At 34.7% G+C, this 19,897-nt stretch overlaps 2 protein-coding genes and 3 pseudogenes across 3 annotated transcripts in view; all 5 read right to left on the minus strand.

Moving 5' to 3' along the window:
- Window positions 1–12,975, minus strand: part of LOC143553888 (putative glutathione S-transferase parA) — a 33,256-nt gene extending 20,281 nt beyond the window's left edge. The window contains exon 1 of the mRNA XM_077043778.1: window positions 12,655–12,975. Coding sequence (XP_076899893.1) covers window positions 12,655–12,975 — 321 coding nt within the window. The remainder of the gene's footprint in view (window positions 1–12,654) is intronic.
- On the minus strand, window positions 7,553–12,137 carry LOC143553885 (protein FAR1-RELATED SEQUENCE 5-like; annotated as a pseudogene).
- Window positions 12,976–14,398: 1,423 nt separating the features above from the next.
- On the minus strand, window positions 14,399–14,531 carry LOC143553892 (18S ribosomal RNA; annotated as a pseudogene).
- Window positions 14,532–14,666: 135 nt separating this feature from the next.
- On the minus strand, window positions 14,667–15,727 carry LOC143553887 (glutathione S-transferase 3-like; annotated as a pseudogene). The gene is made up of 2 exons (XR_013138912.1): window positions 15,352–15,727; window positions 14,667–15,147 (listed from the first exon to the last, which is right to left on the minus strand). The product of XR_013138912.1 is annotated as a glutathione S-transferase 3-like (transcript).
- Window positions 15,728–17,793: 2,066 nt separating this feature from the next.
- Window positions 17,794–19,649, minus strand: LOC143553889 (putative glutathione S-transferase). Its single transcript, XM_077043779.1, has 2 exons — window positions 19,231–19,649; window positions 17,794–18,254 (listed from the first exon to the last, which is right to left on the minus strand). Exons 1-2 carry the CDS (start codon window positions 19,549–19,551, stop codon window positions 17,913–17,915), a joined length of 663 nt encoding a protein of 220 aa, XP_076899894.1. The 5' UTR covers window positions 19,552–19,649; the 3' UTR covers window positions 17,794–17,912.
- Window positions 19,650–19,897: the final 248 nt, after the last annotated feature.

Raw genomic sequence — 19,897 nt, forward strand, 5'->3', positions numbered from 1 at the left:
AAATAAATTAGTGTAATGTTCACCCAACCCGGGAGACGAAGCATTATCACTATCAAGATCAATAACTTGAATTTCAGCTTGATCATCATCGGAAGAAGTAGAAGCACTATCAATAACAATTGGAGGAACAACTTGAGATTCTTCAATCGTAGCATCGGGTTGAACTTCTTCTGAATTAGAATTTGAAGAGCTTGGAATGTTCAAGTGTTCTTCAAAGTAAGCTCTAACCAGATCTTCATTGATGTGATCAGTCGAAGGAGTAAAAGAATTAAATAAACTATCGTAGTCAAACATCCAGTCTGGACCTTTCTCTTGAGGAGGAGTTGTGTACTTTTGACAGTCCACATGGTACCATTCTTCAACACAGTCAGATGTAAAATTAAATACTCTTTTCTTTGGAGACGCATATCCCAAGAAATATCCTTCGATAGCCTTGTCATCAAATTTACCCGAATCCTTCTTCAACATTGTACACGGACACCCAAATGGTTCCAGGTACTTTAAATTAGGTTTTCTGTTTTTCAATATTTCATAGCTTGTCTTCTTGAGTCGTTTTACTGTTAGAACCCGATTAAGTGTATAACAAGCTGTGTTCACTGCTTCACTCCAAAATTGAATAGGACGCTTTGAATCAGCAAGCATTGTACGTGCAGCTTCAATCAGAGTTCTATTTTTCCTTTCAGCAACACCGTTTTGTTGTAGTACATAAGGTGCACTATATTCTCGGTGAATTCCCTTTTGAATACAAAAGAAATCCAAAATAGTGTTTTTGAATTCCGTACCATTATCACTTTGGATTCTCCTCACCTTTTGTTTGTACAATGATTCGATCTTAGTAATAAGGTTTTGTACCAAAACAGGTGTTTGATCTTTTGAACTCATAAATAACACCCTTGAATATCTTGAATAATCATCTGTCACTACCAGACAATACCAGTCTCCAGAAATACTCGCACGATTCACTGGACCAAACAAATCCATATGAAGTCGTTCAAGAGGAGTATTAATGGAATTCAATAACTTAGAAGGATGTATCTTCTTCTTCTGTTTGCCCTTCTTGCATGCAACACAGTGATCAGATAACTTAAAGTTCTTTAACGAGACACCCTCAACTAAATTATTTGCCATTAAATAATTCATCTTTCTAACATGAATGTGACCCATTCTTCGATGCCATAGAATCGAGTCTTTCTCGGTTGCTTTCGAGACAAAACATGTTTCGATCGATGTTGATATCTTAGAACTCATGTTTAAGACATAAATATCATTTGATCGTGGTGATCGCATGACAACCATGTCCTCGGGAATAATAAAACCCGGTTTCAAGATAAGACACTCTTTGTCAGTAAATATTGTAGTGTACTTTTTATCACAAATCTGCGATACACTCAATAAGTTATGATCAACCTTGTCACAATAATTTACTTTTTCAAATGTAATATGACCATTTGAAACGTCACCCTCTTGTGTGATCATGCCTCCAGAATTCCCAGCAAACGCTACATAACCTTGAATATTTCTTACGTTGGTTAATAGGTCGAGATTTCCGGTGATATGACGAGAACATCCGCTATCCATGATCCAGTTTTCACCAGAAATGGTCTTGGATGAACCCTACACATAAACAAAAGTGATTAGTTCAAAAAGGCAGCCCAGGCCTCAGTCTTGGGCACCTTTTGGTTTCTCTTTGATCATTAACTTTAACAGTTTTCAATTGTTGTTCAGCCACTTGTTAATAAGTTACAGGTTTTTTAGACTTTCGTCTTAAATAAGCTGCTTGAACAATGTTTGAATTCCTGTTTTGACATATAGGTTCAGTTAGAATGAATTTTGGTTTCACTTGACCGTGTGTCTCATTGATCTGAAACACCTTCCGAGGATTCACATCAGAGAACAAAATATGAGTATTATCAGCAAACGACACTGGTCGTTTCAGAATCTCCTTAACCACTGGAATTGGCTTAGATTTGTCCTTGATAAAAGGATGAAGATTCTGATAGTTTTGCTGATTACAATTTCTCACAACATGACCTTGTTGACCGCATAAAAAACAAGTTCGCATGTCCACATGATGATGTTTAGAAGAAATTGGAATAGATGATGCCGATGGTTGATGATGACTCACATTTTTAGTCATGCTTTTAGCAAACTCATCAGATAATTCAAATTTCTTCTTTAAATAAAAATCTAAATTAGAACTATTTGAAAAACTTTTTATTGTATCTGTTCCAGTTGACTTAACAAAGTTAATCCTCTTAGCTTGTTTTAAAAATTGTTTTGCCTTAGTCAATGGATCAGATTGAACAGATGTTTTCGTTTGAGCATACACACGTTCAAGTTCTTGAATTTTTGAAGTTTCATTGACAAAAACACTCTCAATAAGTTCAGGTTTGATAATACTTATTGGAATGTCTTTTTCAGTGAACATTGTGTCCATTCTTTTTAACTTAAAAACTCTAGCAGCAGATAGCTTAGAACTAGAAGGATTAATGAAACACATTAATTCCTCATCAAAAATTTTTGGTTTAACTGACTTCTTTGCCTTCATAGAGTTCACTTTCTTTGAATTTTCCTTTGTCTCTTGAGGTTTGTGTGAACCATACACTGCTTCCTCAAATTCGTGAGGTTCGCATAGAATATGATTAGAACTGGGAATGTTCTTATTCTTGTGTATAATATCTGGTTCAAACACATCCTCGATAATGACCTCATCAGTGTATTCAACAAACACTTTTTTGCTTTGGACATGAGATTTTTGAGGAGCAACTTGGGGTTTAACAATTTCAGGTTTAACCATTTTAGGTTTCTCAGAAATCACAGATTCCTTTTGAATCAAATCCTCTTCTTTTCTTGTAAAAGGATTAATTTTATAATCATTGTGAAAAGGTGGTGGAATTTCAACAAAACCAATACCTTTCTTAGAATCTTTCTGTTTTCCATAAACTTCAATAATTTCATTCAATAAAAATGAAAAATTTTGAAATTTACCCAACTTTTTCTTCAACTCAAGAACCTCATTCTCAAGCTCAGTTATCTTAGAACGATGTTTCAAGATTTCCTGAAACTTTTGGTCATTAATGGTAATTTTCACAGATAACTCGGCTTTGAGATCATGATTACTTGTCGACAATGCTTCAATCATTTCTCGAGATTTCATTTGAGACTCAAGAGATTGTCGATAAGTGTCCTTAAGAGAAGCAATTTCTCTTATAAGGTTATCATTTTAACTTTTCAAAGCTTCTAACTTAGAGTTGTTAGATTCACAGTCAACACATGATGCTTTAACAAATGAAGTAGAAGAGATAGAATTACTAACCTCATTGATCTTAGCCATGCAAGCAAACATTGATTCAGAAGACTTGTCACAAGAATCGTCAGAATCAGATCCAGAATCATTATCTGAAGACATCACACTAACAGTAGCATCTTGACAATCTTCATGTAACCCAAACATAGCTAAATTTGCTTGAACATCATTGCATAGTAGTCGTTGTGACCAATCAGTCCCGTCTGCTAACATTGCTTGTGTTGTTGAAGAAGATGGTTTCTTTTCAGCATCACTTCCTCGTTGTGAAGAAGCATTTTGATTTTGACCACGAGATCCAGTATATTCTTTTCTTGGTTTGTCACATTCCTTCGCGAAATGCCCGAATTCTTGACAATTATAACCCTTCACCTTTAATTTGTCAAAACCCAGCTTCTTGTTTAACGCTGGAAGATCTTTTCCAGTTCTCTGCATGAATCTTTTAACTTTACGAACGATCATGGCCATATTCCATTTCAAATCCATGATCTCTAGATCATCCGGATCTATCTGATCATAATCCTCATCAGTTAACTCACCCGTGGCAATTTTACTACTCACCAAGTTTTCATATGAAGACATAAATGCCGTCAGAAAAGCAAAGTTTTGCTCAGCTTCCTTCATATTCACACTAGGTGGTGTAGTAAATGGATTGGTACTAGTAGAAACAAACTTTTGGATCATTAAATATAGCAGATTCTTTTTCATTTGCGACATGAGTAAGAAAAGCAGTGATAGGTGAAATTGTTGAACTCAGAGGCATACTTCCACCATAGAAAGCCGGATCTTGATTTTCTTTGGAAGATTTTTGACACTTAAGATCATATTCTCTAGCTTCGATCTTTTGTAGAAATTCAAGTGCTGTCAAATCTTCATTCAGAAAATAATCATTCTCTTTCAAAACCATGAGAAATGTTGAATAGGAACTAGGAAGCACACTCTTGATAGTGTCAATTTTATCTCTTTCAGAAATTTCCATTTTCATTTTATCCATTTCAGCAATTATGTGACTAAATCTTGTAGTCATCTCTTCAACTGTTTCTCCTTTCAATAAATTAAAGTTTCGAAATTGAAACTTGAGCATCACTTTCTTACTCTCAGCTGTGTTTCCCATGCTTCTCATCCGCAGATGTTGAAACAAAGATGCACATCTCTTGATACTTCCAACTTGATGAAAAATATTCTCTAGTAAAGCCATAGTCAATGTAGAATATGATTTTATCTCGATTTCTAAAGCTTTCTTCTCTTCTTGTGAGTATTGAGAAACAGCTTTAGGAGTATACTCAATAGTATCATCACCAATCATTGGTGCAACATAAACCTCATCAAGACAATATGAACAGTCAGGATGAACAGATCCCAAATGTGCACGAAACCGAGGTTCCCATTTGGCAAAGTCACTGAACTTCATCAATCTTGGACATTTAGAATGTGAACCTATCTTCTGGTATCAAGTTGCAACATCTGTTGCATCAACATATTTTGAGACGCCAATGCATACATACCAGCCATCTTTGAAAATTAATCAAATAATAAAATATCTTAACGAAACAGTGAACAGTAATAGCGAACTATGAACAGTTGTAGCGAACTGTGAACAGTTGTAGCGAATTGAGTCTTAACGAATTAAATCTTAACGAATGAGGTGAGTGTGTTAGCAAATCAAAAGTCAACCAAGAGAGTCAACTTTAACGAATCACAAATAAGTTTAACAATCACCCAAATGGCGAAACAGATAACGAATGTGATGAAGGTTTAACGAATCACAAGTCAACTTAACGAATTGACTAAACTAATTGACCAAGTCAACTTAGCGAATTGATCAAGCGAATTGACCAAGTCAACTTAACGAATTGATCACACGAATTGACCAAGTCAACTTAACGAATTACTAAGGAGTGCTTAGCGAATTAAGATAACGAATCAGCTACAGTTGATAGCGAATCAACACTATAGCGAATTATAATATAACGAATCAGGTTGTTACAACCGTTTGTAACAAACTTGATTCCTTTCTGCCACGTGGCAAAAAGTTGTTAGAGCACAAATTCCAAGACAAACACGTGTCAAACGAATCAGTTATCTAGTTAACGAACTAGATAACACGAATTAATTAACTTACACGAATCAGTTAGCGAATTGATTAGCGAATGGCAAGAATTGATAGCGAATCAAATTAAAGACATAGCGAATCGCCTGGAACTTTATAGCGAATTGCATTCATCTTCAAATCTTCAAACATTCAAGAACAATTTTCCAGAAATATGAAGATCAAACCCAGAAACCTATCAATTCCAGATCTGTAATAAACACTCAATTCTTAACCAAAACTAACAAATAACATACCAAACTCTTCGTAATCACAACACGAATTCAACTCGACACATCTCGTAACCGATTAACACCATACACGAACCAATTTCGACCAAAACAATCCCCTGTTCACGGACTCAAACCGAAAACCCAATACACATCACAAATCTAATCCACAATCCAATTTCACTCAATTGAACACCAATAATACTTTAATCAAACCAAATTCACTCTAATCCATCCAGATTCAATCCAAATCAACTCGAATTGATTCAAACTCAACCCAAACAGAAAATAAACACAAACACTATAACAATAACAATCAAACCAAGTGAATTGAGCCCCGAAAGCTCTGATACCACTTGTTTGATCCCTTGAATTACAACTCGTTCTAATCAATATCTTAGATCTAATTCAGATCTATATGTTGATATTAAATATACGGATCTAACTCTTTTAATACCTTAGCTCGATTGTTATTAGTGTATATATTATCAATAATATTAATCGTGAAGCTTGAGAGAGAGAATACTTTAAACTTTCTGAATATAATTAGTTCTCTCAAAACTTCAACTTTACAAGTGAACAGTGGTTCACTATTTATAGAAGACGATCTGGTTCGCTAACATCCCCAAGCGAACCAGCTTCCCCTTCGTTAACTAAATTAACTTAACGAACCATCCTCTGATTCGTTAACATCCCCTAACGAATCAGGAGGGAATACATTATAAAGTCCTAGTTCGCTAACATTCCTAGCGAACTAGACTTAACCTTAACGAACTAGTCTTAGTTCGCTAACATTCCCTAGCGAACTAGACTGAACATAACGAATTAGATAAATAAACACTAAATATTACATTAAAATAATCAAATAAACATTAAGGATAATTACAAAGACTCGAGACACAAAACCGTGCACTAACAACCTAGACAGATGTAATACACATGTTTGTATGAAATTAGTTTCATCTAGTTGGAGACATGTTGCACAGTTTTACATTAATTTTGACTTTGGAAGTTAAAGATTTCATGTCATTACTAAAATAGTGAGAGTTACAATTGACAAAACTGCACATTAGTGAAATTGTGGGAGTTTTACATCAGTATTGACACTGTGTACTAGTTTAACATATGGTCGTAATTTGCAAAGTTATGCATTTGCACAAATGTGCAGCAATGCGACATCCACCATTCATTTTGTTTATTATTTTTCTTCTACTAAGACATGATGTTTCACGTTTCATCAACTTTATATGTTAGTTCAAGTATGATATGCACAAAGTGGATGTAATAAATAGCTGTAATCTGTTATGTATTAAAACTTAGTTCCTGATGAACCGATTTTTGGCCTGCTATTGTACCATTGCTTTTCCAAATCAGCCGTCTTGAATCCTTAAAAGAGACATAGATGGGCATTTATGTTATCAATATAGAAACGAGTATACTATAAGCTTTTATTTCGTAAGTTGCTACGTTTTTACCGCTTAAGTTTACATTGCTATATTTTGGCCCGTTTAGCTTTATATTACTATATTTTGACCGACGTTAGTTTATATTGCTACGTTTTTACCGTTTAAGTTTATATTGATATATTTTGGCCCGTTTAGCTTTATATTACTATATTTTGACCCGTTTAGCTTTATATTACTATATTTTGACCGGCTTCAGTTTATATTGCTACGTTTTTATCGTTTAAGTTTATATTGATGTATTTTGGCCCGTTTAGCTTTATATTACTATATTTTGACCCGCTTCAGTTTATATTGCTACGTTTTTACCGTTTAATTTTATATTGCTATATTTTGGCCCGTTTAGCTTTATATTACTATCTTTTGACCGGCTTCAGTTTATATTGCTACGTTTTTACCGTTTAAGTTTATATTGTTATATTTTTTGGCCCATTTAGCTTTATATCACTATACTTTGAGTGTCCTTGAAATGAGCCTGTGATTTCAACAAAAAAACCATTGCAACATTTTCACTTTCAAAGAGTTAAACAAAAACATACCATCATTAAAATATAATAACTACTGAAAATAAATAAAAACTGTAGAAACAAGTTTATTTCGTACATAGTCTCAAATAAGTAGTACCAAAGCAAATCTACAAAACTGCTAAGCCTCCAATTCGATTCATAAATCATCCTTCTCTTTCAAATAAAGACTCGTCTTCCTGCGAAAAATTAATGTAAGTACCTTACTAACAAACACTAGTTATTAATAAGTACAAACTGACCTTTTTTTTCGGGCATTCGCTGATGTAACGACCCGGTTGCTTGCAGTATGAACAAGCTCTCTTTTTTGGTGCTTCCAAGGAAGACTTGATTCTAGTTGCACTTTTAGGACGACCCTTAGTATTTGTTTTTACTTGTGGATCACGAATAGAAATTTGAGGCATCAAGTTTACTTGCGAACTTCCTACGTTAGAGTTTTGTATAGTAGTTTCCAGTTGTTCAGAATTTGTTCGAACACTTTGTTCTTCTAAAAAGTTCATCAAGATGGAATTTAGTTTCTTTATCTCAGATGGGGAATCTCTTGCATATTCGATTGCTTTTCTAAAGTTTGATTGAACACACCATAAGGTTAACGCACTGACTTCATTTTCACTATGTATGTCTTCAAGCCCAATTTTGTGATTATCAGACTTATACCTAACATCAAGTGTCCACCTGGGTAAAATATAATGATCAGGAAGGGTTTCAACATTCCTCTTCTTCAACACATATAATATATGCTTGCATAATATCTCATATGTTTCGAACTTTGCACATGAACATGTTACATCTATCTAATCTGAGATCCGAAAGTTAACAATTCTCCAATATAGTTTGTCAATATCGAGTTGTCCAACCTTATATTTGATCTCTTCTAAATTTTTGCTTATCGTAACATGGGTTAAATTAAGAGTAGCTTCGGTCCATTCTTTCTTGAATACATCAAAGAACTTTCTAGTGTAAAGTTGACCTGCTTTTTTCTCTATCATATTTACAGAAGAAAGATTTGGCTTGGAGTCGATGGTCCTGAATTCTTCATCATCTTCGGAACCCCCTTCGACACGCAACAGCTTTATCATATTGGATTACAAATTCATTTAACATCGTATTTGAATTCACAAATCCATCAAAAAACGAATGTATGCTCTCACTTCTTCCACTTGATGTCATGCCAGCAAAAAAACAATCTTTCAAGAAGGCTTTAGCCCAATATCTGCGTTGCTTATACATCTCTGTTATCCAACTACCACTGTCAAATTGGGATTTACTGATATGGTCCAAATTATATATATTTTTATATTAATATTTCCTACACTTTTAATTGTTTTTAGCTAAGTTTTATATAATTTTAGTCTCAAGTGGTTTATATTTGAGTTTTAAAATGTTTCATGAGACAACGAGCTAAATCAATTAACATGTTGTCAATGTCTCATAACATTTATATAGGTGACTATTATTATTGATGTTGCTATGATTCTGTTAACAAAAAAAAGTGGAAAATAAAAAGAAAAAAAAAAGAAATGAAAACAAATAATAATGTGAGAGATCTCGATGGAATTGAACTTCATGCGTTCACATGGAAATTAGTTTTATTTCAGTTATTTATTTTGTGAAGGTAATAAATATAAAAAGATGATGGGCCTGTATGGAAGGCAGAAGAAAGAATTAGAGATATTGGTGGGTTTGGCTTGGGAGTTACGAAAGAAAGAAAAAGAAAAAAAACCCTACTAAGAATTAATATAAACGGAAGGTTATTTTGATAAGAGGGGCACAAGATATATTATTATAGTTTTGTTTTCGACGGCGACATTCATCAAGGCAGAAAAGAGAATATTTTTTGTTCCGAGGAGCAGCAGCACATACGAGGAAGGAGTATTATTTGGCGGTGGAATCTTTTGGCGCAGGTTTATTTTGGAACTAAGGGATTTTTGGTTTTGTTGCTACGTATCAGAACACGTAAGAAGGATTATTTTGTGAGTCACTTTTCAAATAAAGAGATTTTAACAATTTAGTAATTTTAATCTTTCGGTTCATTCCTTTTTAGATCATGTTTGCTACTATTTTTTATTTGGTTTTTAAGATTATTATTATTATTATTATTTTGAGTAGCTAAACTTATTATAACTACCTATGTTTGGTTAATTGACGATGTTTTGACGATTATTTTGGGTTGAGTAACGAACATATAATTGATTTTCTAGTGTCAATTTCATATTATTTTGATTTTATTCTATGATTGCTATTGAGTTGTTCAATATTATATTAATTAAACCCCGTGTGATTTTATCTTTACATGAATTAGTTTCGTGTTTTGTTTAGGATTGCATGTTAGACTAATTACTTGGTGTTTTTGGTTGTTTGTGGTAGACGTCACCATAGGGTTTGTTTGGTTAAAGTTGTTCATATCAATGGTTCATCTCCTTTTAGTTGGACCAAGACATTAAGAGTTGGTTTATCTCTTTGGTCTATTTGATTTAGTTTGCCGTTGAGAGACCACGTGCGGTTTTCTAACCGTTGATTAGGTTAATTTGTAAGCCGAATTATTTAATCTTTAATATTGAATTACCCCTTATTCCCTAGGTTTGTTACGATTACGAGCTTTAGAGGAATTTGTGATTTTGATACGGACCAAGTAATAAATCAATTGGGTACTTAGAAAATCGACCGTGCTTTATCATTCTTTCTAGAAGTTTTTAGGGGTCTTTAGTAAAACTGAGCGTGGGGACCTATTTTCCATTATTATTGTCTAGTTGGATTATCTTTTGAACCCGGTTTTATGTGTTCGTTTTCACCCGAGCGTCGTTGATAGTCGTCAAGATAACTTACCTGGGCGGTTCACCTTCATCATATTTGAGAGCTCCGTTAGTACCGTTAAGTCTTGTTAAGTTTTTCAATTAGTTTCGTTAAGTTAAGTTGGTTTAAATTAATTAAAATAAAAAAATTTAATAATAATAATAATAATAAAATCAATTAAATATTTTAATGTAGGACTTGGATTGGGGTTTATAATCTGAGCCGTTCTCACGTGTCTTCGAGTTCGATATCCGGACTTTCCTCATCTTTGCTATACGCGACTGGTACACTTGCCGTTTGTGTGAACTAGGATAAATTGTTTGGTTTTTAAAGCTTAGTTGCGATTCGTGTTTATTATTTATATATGTTTTCGCACATCATTTACCACATAAAATTTTCCAATTGGTTTCAAATTCCTCAATTGTATTACTCTTTACCCACCGCTTGTATGGCTCTTCAATGTCACTATAACGAGCTGTAAGGTATCCGAGATGTTCGATTTGATGTTTCTTTGTATGCCATGAGCAAAACCGATGTCGTGTTTTAGGAAAAATTGTTTTAATTGCATTTCCAATAGCTTTGTCTTGATCAGTAATTATTGCCAATGGGTGCTTATCAAACATGCACTTTAAAAATGTTTGAAATAACCATTCAAAGGTATCTTGTTTCTCATTCTCCAACAGTGCACCGGAAAAAAGTATGGATTGGCGGTGATGATTCACCCCGACAAACGGAGCAAATGGCATTTTAAATTTGTTGGTCATGTATGTGACATCAAACACAATAACGTCCGCAAATTTTATATACGAGTCTCTTGATCTCCCATCTGCCCTAAAAATATTTCTAGGAGACCCATCATCACATAAGTCCACAACAAAATAAAGGTTGGGGTCTTCTAATAATTTGTCTTGGAAATGTTTAATTAGGCCGTAAAACTCCTTACCTCTGTATTGTTTCCATTGTTCATTCAAGATATCGGCGCATTGTTTTGACGTGACATCATTTTCACATGGATTTTTCATGGTATTTACGACCTTCTTGATTTTACAATGTCTCAACCCGGATTGACCAAGTTTCAACATTAGAGATTTGCAAGCCATTAAGCGGTGAAACTTTCCATGAGACCTGTGCTTCATTACTTTGGTTGGGGTTGCAGTTAACTCATGGTTGTGTGCATCATTAAATTCATCCACTAACCATTTACCATCATTACCAATTGAAATCCTAAGATACGCTTCACATCCCGTCCTTAAATCCCTACGACGTTTCACAACATCTCCCCCAGAATTACCACGCTTCAAATCTTTAAAACCCTCTTTGTTGCATACATATTTCCATCGATAGGCCACATTTGTTGTCCTATTCTTAAAAGGCGAACATTTGCGTATTCCAAATCCATGTAAAAACGCATATCTATTATAGAAAGTATATGCGTCATCAGGAGTATCAAAAACCTGTCTGATTACTTCAGTTGTTATTTCTTTTTCAACTCCAAAATCCAGGTACACGTCTTTTGTTTGCTCTACTTCAACATCGGAACCGCTATTCATGGCCAAATACCAATTTGCATCAATATGTTCAATCAAATTTGTTTCGTGATCTTCATTCTCTGATTGAACTTCTAAATCCATTAAGGCGTGGACGTCCTGTATCAACAAAAGCGGGATTTCAGAAAACATAATGCTAATAATCAAAACATTAATGAATACATATCTCATAAACAATCATCGGATCATATCAGTCTTTAGTCTTTATTACTGAATAGTAGGTCAAGAACTTATTAAGATTGATTAACTACTATGTTGATCTTACTTATTGATTTAAGAACTGAATGATTAATTGTTGCACGCCATAATCAAGAACCTGGTCAATTATTTGAAAACCTAAAATTTAAGAATCATTCAAGAGCTATATGAAATAGAAATACCGTCAAATCTGAATGATTAATTGCTACACGCCCTGCTGCATCCATCTTCGTCTTTGTTATTTTCCGATCACCACATACTGGAATGACCTAGGGTTGTTGTTGGGTTTGCAATGAAGCAACTGAGAGAGATGTGATTGCATGTACGTGTTTCTATCTCTTTTAGTTTTAGGGTTTTTTAACATCAAAACTACGTAGCTTTGATGTGTTTTTTGTGTAAGGTTAGGCAGGGGACAGCACCGTATTCACTTTCCCCTGTTATTATTATTATCACATAACATTTGCATACATGCATGCACTAGATTAGTTTAGGTAATTAGGTTGTACCTTCTTGTCAATGAATTCAGCCCAAAATCTTGCCTGGGCTCGAAGATGAGGATCAGAAGGCAACAAGGATGGAGAGTTGGTGTGCCATGCGTCATCGATGTGCTGAACAATGACGTTGGATTCACATATGGATCTTCCATTGTGGATGAGGACCGGGATTTTCTTGTGAACCGGGTTCATTTCAAGAAGAAGCGGGCTTTTGTCGTGCAGGTTTACTTCTCGGTACTCATACTTAACCCCCCTCTCAGCCAGAGCAACTCTTACCCTCGCACCGAACACACTAACCCAGACGTCTAGCAGTATGACATCGGAACCATCCATTTGCTATGTATATTATATGTTATGATGAATGTGAAATGAGGCTATTGGTATTTATATATGTAGGGAAAGTGGAGCATCAACTGAAACTCTGAAAGTGTGGTGTTTAGAAGAAATTTGAAGAAGTCAACAAGGAGTATAATTATGTCACTGCTTACGCCATCTTAACTTTCAATATACGTTCTTTTTGACTAACATTATGGGTATCAACATCATCAACAAAGTGCGTTTCAGCTGATGGTGTACATATGTTAAAAATTAACCTTTATATGAGGGTTCGTCGGTTCGAGCTCTAGCTAGTAAAAAAAACTTTTAACAAATTAGGGCATGGGGCTTAAATTCTATAATCATTTTGGTTTCTAGAACAAACACAGTTGCATTTATCAATTAAAAAAGCTCATGTGCCCCTCACCTGAGGGGCATTTTAGTCTTTTTGCCAAGACGATCTTCTTTCCCGGCCGCTGTTTCGTGTTCATAACTCATAAGTATTCATTCCCATCTAGCTAGTTTGTAAATATTATGAGCAAGGATGTAAAGTTGTGAATGTTAACAAGTGTTTGATGTTTGATAAGTGTGTATAAACTAATAAACGCGTTATATGCGACAATGTCTAATATGGTTGACATGGTAAGCTAAAGTAAGCGTTTCTTGTTAAATGTTTTGAACTATGATCTCACTAGCTAAATTAACCTGATGTTGGTACTGTTAAACCTTAGACAAGTGAATCAAGAATATCAAACACTATATTGCATAAAACGTTTATGCGACTTTTTTCATTAATAAGAAACAAGAACAAAATATTTCTACTCGAACAAAAGAAAACTAATGATGGGTTTATATAACACCCAATACCATAATCCTACTCAAACTAGGAAACATAAACATATTAGACTTCTAATTTATTTAATAATAAATAAAATATAACTATGACACCAAGTTATTCAACTTGGTCCCTGAACTTTGGATCTCCACCAAACCGTCCCTTGAGATCTTCCGTACCACCCTTACACTTTTCGTATTAGTCATTCGGGTCCTTCAAATTGGTTTTGCTCCATGTTTTACATGTACAACAAGGCATCTCTCACTATATAACAAAAGTGAGATGTATGATATTCTGCCCGTCGTGTGAGCCCCCCACCGGGGGCCCACTATGCCAAAAGCGAGAGAAACCCCATCCCTCTCTTTCCTTTTTTCGTCCCCATGTCACCACACCGGCGGCATGGGGACGAAAAAAGGGGGATCCTATCAACTTGTTCCGACCTGAGATAATAAGCTCATGAGCTTGGTCTTACTTCACTGTCGAGAAACGAAAGAAGACTTCCATCTCCAAGTTTAACTCAGACGTAGCTCCCTTCTTTTTGGGTGTGAAGCAGTGTCAAACCAAAATACCCAACAAGCATTAGCTCTCCCTAAAAAGGAGGTGATCCAGCCGCACCTTCCAGTACGGCTACCTTGTTACGACTTCACTCCAGTCACTAGCCCTGCCTTCGGCATCCCCCTCCTTGCGGTTAAGGTAACGACTTCGGGCATGGCCAGCTCCCATAGTGTGACGGGCGGTGTGTACAAGGCCCGGTTTGAAGTTAATGTTTTAAATTTTTTTAATTTGTAATGTAGTTGGAAGTTGTTTCAAGTTTTGAAAGCTTGTAAAGCCAATCACAGTCAACAGCATCTCTCAGAATTTAAAACACTAATTCAAACAAATACACCGGCACCATATTTAAAAAACACAAGACACACCCAAGTGTCATCTTTTACAAATTGCAACATTATCATATATTATCACAATTATTTGCAATTATTAACTTAAATCACATGATATATTATTAATTAATTAACTACTGGCCTTTTTTCTTTTCCCTTTCCATGAGGAGCTGATAAAGCTTAAGAGGATCAACAAGAGTTTTGGAGACACTCTCTCTTTCCTTGCACCGGTTCACCCAAGCTGCTAGTTCTGGGCATTCTTCCTCTATCTTCATATTCTTCGCAACCTTGTTCAACGAATAGAACCATGTGCTGAAGGGAATCAATGCGATATCCGCAAACCCAAAGCTTTCCCCAACCAAATACGGCTTTTCACTCACCAAGCTGTCCTTCTAACACCTTCAACACATCTACGAATTCTTCTTGACCATCTTCGCCTTTTGTCTTCCATATCTTCATTCCACTATCATATACCTTCAAAACACAAAAACAAACAAACCTGATTATTGTTATTATTATTATTATTATTATTATTTCAAAAGTAATAAACTTTTTGTTTATTTTTGATCGTTCATTAAATGAACGAACATAAATGAACTTCCTGCCAAACAGTTCACTGGACGTTCAGTTCATTTACATGAATGACTAATCATGAGATTAGTTAAGGACTTAAGGTACCTTCTTGTCGATGAAATCAGCCCAGAACCTGGCTTGAGCTCGGAGATGAGGATCGGAAGGCAACAAGGGCGGAGAGTTGGTGTTCCATGTCTCATCGTTGTACTGAATAATGACGTTGGATTCACATATGGGTTTGCCATGGTGGATGAGAACCGGGATTTTCCTGTGAACCAGGCTCATCTCAAGGAGAAGTGGGCTTTTGTCGGCCAGGTTTTCTTCTCGGTACTCATAGTGAACACTCTTTTCAGCCAGAGCAATTCTTACCCTGGAACCGTACACGCTGACCCGCATGTCTAGCAGGATTACATCTGAACTAGCCATTGTAAATAATATGATGAATATGTTATGAGGTGATTGGTATTTATAAATCATATGAAACTCAGGTCCTCAATATAAAAGTATCTATTTATCACTACTTACATCATCTTAATCTTAACTGTAATGTCACTGCTTACGCGAATTTCTTTTAATAACATAATAACATATGTCTTATGGTCTTTTTATATATATAGATCTGCCTACTCTCCCCAATCTAGTGACTAGTGGTACCATATGATAGTCATTAAAAGGTAAACATGCATTCATGGGCGGAGCTAGACTTGTGGGTTCAGGTTCGTCAGAATCCATTCTATTTTCGGTTTTATATAGATTTAGAATGATGGATCCGTTAGAAACACAAAACAAAATTTATTGCTCCTAGATTTGCCATTCACCAAAATATCTTTTTATCATGTTTTATTTAAATCAAAAATTAAAATATTTATCAACTATAAAGAGATTGAATTATACATTAACTTGTACTTAGTTAAAAACATTAAAATACCCCTCAGCTTGACATGTAAAATAATAAACCTTGATGCAACTGAAAGTTTAAAGCGAAGAATAGAGAGTTAGGGACTAAAGGTGAAACTTTTCTATTTTATAAGAATATAGTAGTATGAAATTGGTTGATATGGTCATGTTAGGTACTCTATTCAATTTACTCATTATTAAACTACTACCTACTCTATTCTTATAATAAAAAAGTTACGTGTATGCATGCTTTTATTTATTTTATAGCTGACTTTCTGTCTCTATCCACTAACAAACAATTTTATCAACAACTAAAGATACTTTGATTCTTTTTTAGTGTTCAATACATTTTTCACCTGTGTACATATGGTTCACATAAATTTGCAACCTCATTTTCAAAATTAACCCACCGCCCGATGTCTACACACCGATACACTTTGAGTTAGGTGATCAAACTCGTTAGATTATTTCGTTAAAATAATGATGAGGCCATGGCAAAAGTCGTCTTTTCACATAAACATAAAATTTTAATAATAATATACAGCATCTTTAAAGGATGTTTGTCTAAGCTTATAATTTAAATCCAAAAGTGCTTTCTTATTTTGGCTTTTTCAAAATTAGTTTTTTGAAAAAATTTTTGAATTAGCTTTTGTGGTTAAGAAAATACCAAAAAGTAGTTAAAATGACCAAAGACGGTGTTCTCATATATTTACTAGTTTAATAGATAATGGAATGTTGTGTATATTTGTAATTTGGTAATCCAAAAGCAAAAAACAAAACAAAAGGCTTTGATTGCTTGCTTCTGTAAACTATCTTTTTAACACACAAGGAAAGGCAAAACATAGAAGTGCGTTTATGATACCCAAACATGATTAGTTGGTTATTTGTCTTTTGAAAAGCAAATAAGCAACTTTGAAAATCTCAGCCAAACACACCCTTACTTGTACTCCTTCGTCTTCTTTGCCGACATCACCACCAGCAGTCACCACCCCTACCCACTCGGCCACACTGCCAACCACGACTCCCACCCACTCCACACCCCCATCCCCCACCACATCCCATAGTGCCCTTCGTCTGGATAAAGCCCCAACCCTTTATCACCCCGGCACGGTGTTCCACTTCCATATAGCCCCCTTTACTGCCCTTTTAAAGCCCACAGCGTGTGGTCTTGGTAAAATTCTGTCAGAAGCTATAACTAGCTATATCTATATATATACTTTTAATGACTTTAATGCAACTAGTTAATAAAGAACTCTGAAAGACATACCACATTTATACAACCCACCTAATTAATCTGTATTTGTGTTTCTATATACTGTTGTATGTCAAACTCGGGTGCATTCTCTCACCTTTTTTGTTGTTGCCCTCCTATTAATTATACACATTTGTCGAATTGAATTTAATAAATTTTTATTTTCAGTAATATACTTCTTTTTTATAAGAGATTTTTATTTTAACAAAAAATAATAATAAGTTTGTTCACAAAGATTATTATAACTTTATTATAAAATGATCATACTTTTCATTATTTAACTCATGTATTATAAATTATACCGTTTCATATTTATAAAATGCATTATTTTTGTTACTCAACTTGTGTAATACACGATATATTTAATATAATGAAACTAACAAATACATCGACACAATATTAAAAGCAGAAGACACATGACCGGAGTGTCATCTTTTATTAATAGTAGCACTATTATCACATTATTCTCTTATTACTTCATCAAACTATATAATGATAATTATATAGTATTAACAAACTACTGGCCCTTTTTCTTCTGCATTTCCAGGACGAGCTCATAAAACTTATGAGCATCAGGAAGAGATTTTGTGACGCTCTCTCTTTCCATGCAGCGTTTCACCCAAGCCGCCAGTTTTGGGCATTCTTTCTCTATATTCATATTCCCAATCTTGTTCAACGTATAGAACCAAATGCAGAACGGAATCATTGCGATATCCGCAAACCCAAAGCTTTCTCCGACCAAGTATGGCTTCTCTCCAAGCTGTCCTTCTAACACCTTCAACACATCCATGAATTCCTTCTTTGCCGCTTCTTGTTCTTCGCCTTTTGTCGTCCATATCTTCTTAGCACCTTCATATATCTTCACAACACGAACAAAACTTATCATTTAACATTTGCATACATGCATGCATTAGATGTATATATACTTGTGATCATGCATTATTATTTTTAGAGAAAACCACAAAAATATGCATTTTATTAAAGAAATTATCAAAACAGCCATGGAATTTGTTAAATTATCAATTAATCATTTTGACGCAGGAGAACGAAGTATGGTGCAAGAGAAACAGTGGTGCATGAGAGGACGGCGCCAGAGTTTAAGGTTGAAGCACGAGATAAGGTGATGTGTTGCCTCATATGAGGCAGGAGAAGGAAAATACTGACGATGGAGGTCATAGAGATTGGTACAAGCCGCAAAAGCACAACGTTAAGGCTATTTTATTAACTTTAGAAAGGAAAGCCTATTTTCATAACATTTTTGGTCAATGAGACTATTTTGAGAATCTTTTTAGAAGTGGGGCTAATTTCACACATTGATTACAAGGGGTGTTGGTGTTTTTGAGGTTAGTATTGACGAATAAAAGAATGAAAAAGCTTTTATTTCATAGTAAGAGTTAATTGCCACCGATTGTGGCGAATAAAAGTTAATTGCAACTACCATTGATGAATAAGAGTTAATTTCCATTGCTAGTGACGAGTAAGAGTTAAATTGAAATTGTTAGTGGCAAATAAGAGCTAAATTGCAAATGTTATTGGCGAATAAGTCGTTTACAATTTTGATCTCTCTTACACTCTATTGTTTTCTTATTCGTCAATACTAACCCCGAAAACCCTTTTTGTAATTAAAAACAAAATACCCCTTGTGATTTATTTGAAACAAGCACCACTTTTAAAAAAATTTCCTAATTTGATGATTTTCCGTTTATTATTATTATTATTATTATTATTATTATTATTATTATTATTATTATTATTATTATTATTGTTATTATTATTATTATAACTATTATCACTTAAACATATACGTGCATGCACTATTTTAGTTTATAGGGTACCTTCTTGTCAACAAAGTCAGCCCAGAATCTAGCTTGAGCTCGGAGATAAGGATCAGAAGGCAACAATGGCGGAGAGTTAGCGTGCCACGTCTCATCGATGTACTGAACAATGATGTTGGATTCACATACGGGTTTGCCATGGTGAATAAGGACAGGGATTTTCTTGTGAACCGGGTTCATCTCAAGAAGAAGTGGGCTTTTGTCATCCAGCTTTTCTTCTCGGTACTCATACTTAACCCCCTTTTCAGCTAGAGCAATTCTCACCCTCGCACCGAACACACTGATCCATAGGTCTAGCAGGATCACATCTGAATCAGCCATTTCAAGTAAGAATTATTATGTGCGTACGTACGTGTTGAAAGCAGATAATATTTTTGATGGATTGAATGTGAAGTGATCAGGTGGTGGCAGTTTGGTATTTATATAGGTGTATGGATAGTGGGGTATGTGTTCAAAAGAATTTTGGTGAATGTTCTCAAGGCATCCACTATATTATATGTACAAGTTGATGTCACTGCTTACAGCATCTAACTGTAAATGAATCATTGCTTACGCTATAATTAAAACTAGCGGGATAAAAAGAAAACGTATATTGTAATCAAGATGTTCAACCAATTTAAATTATAGGAAAATTATGACTTCATGTTTATAGTTTAGCTCAAAAAGA

This window comes from Bidens hawaiensis, unplaced genomic scaffold (assembly GCF_021521415.1).
Source record: "Bidens hawaiensis isolate Kalapana, Puna unplaced genomic scaffold, B.hawaiensis_p1.1 tig00017405_1, whole genome shotgun sequence".
In the NCBI taxonomy this organism is placed as follows: domain Eukaryota; kingdom Viridiplantae; phylum Streptophyta; class Magnoliopsida; order Asterales; family Asteraceae; genus Bidens; species Bidens hawaiensis.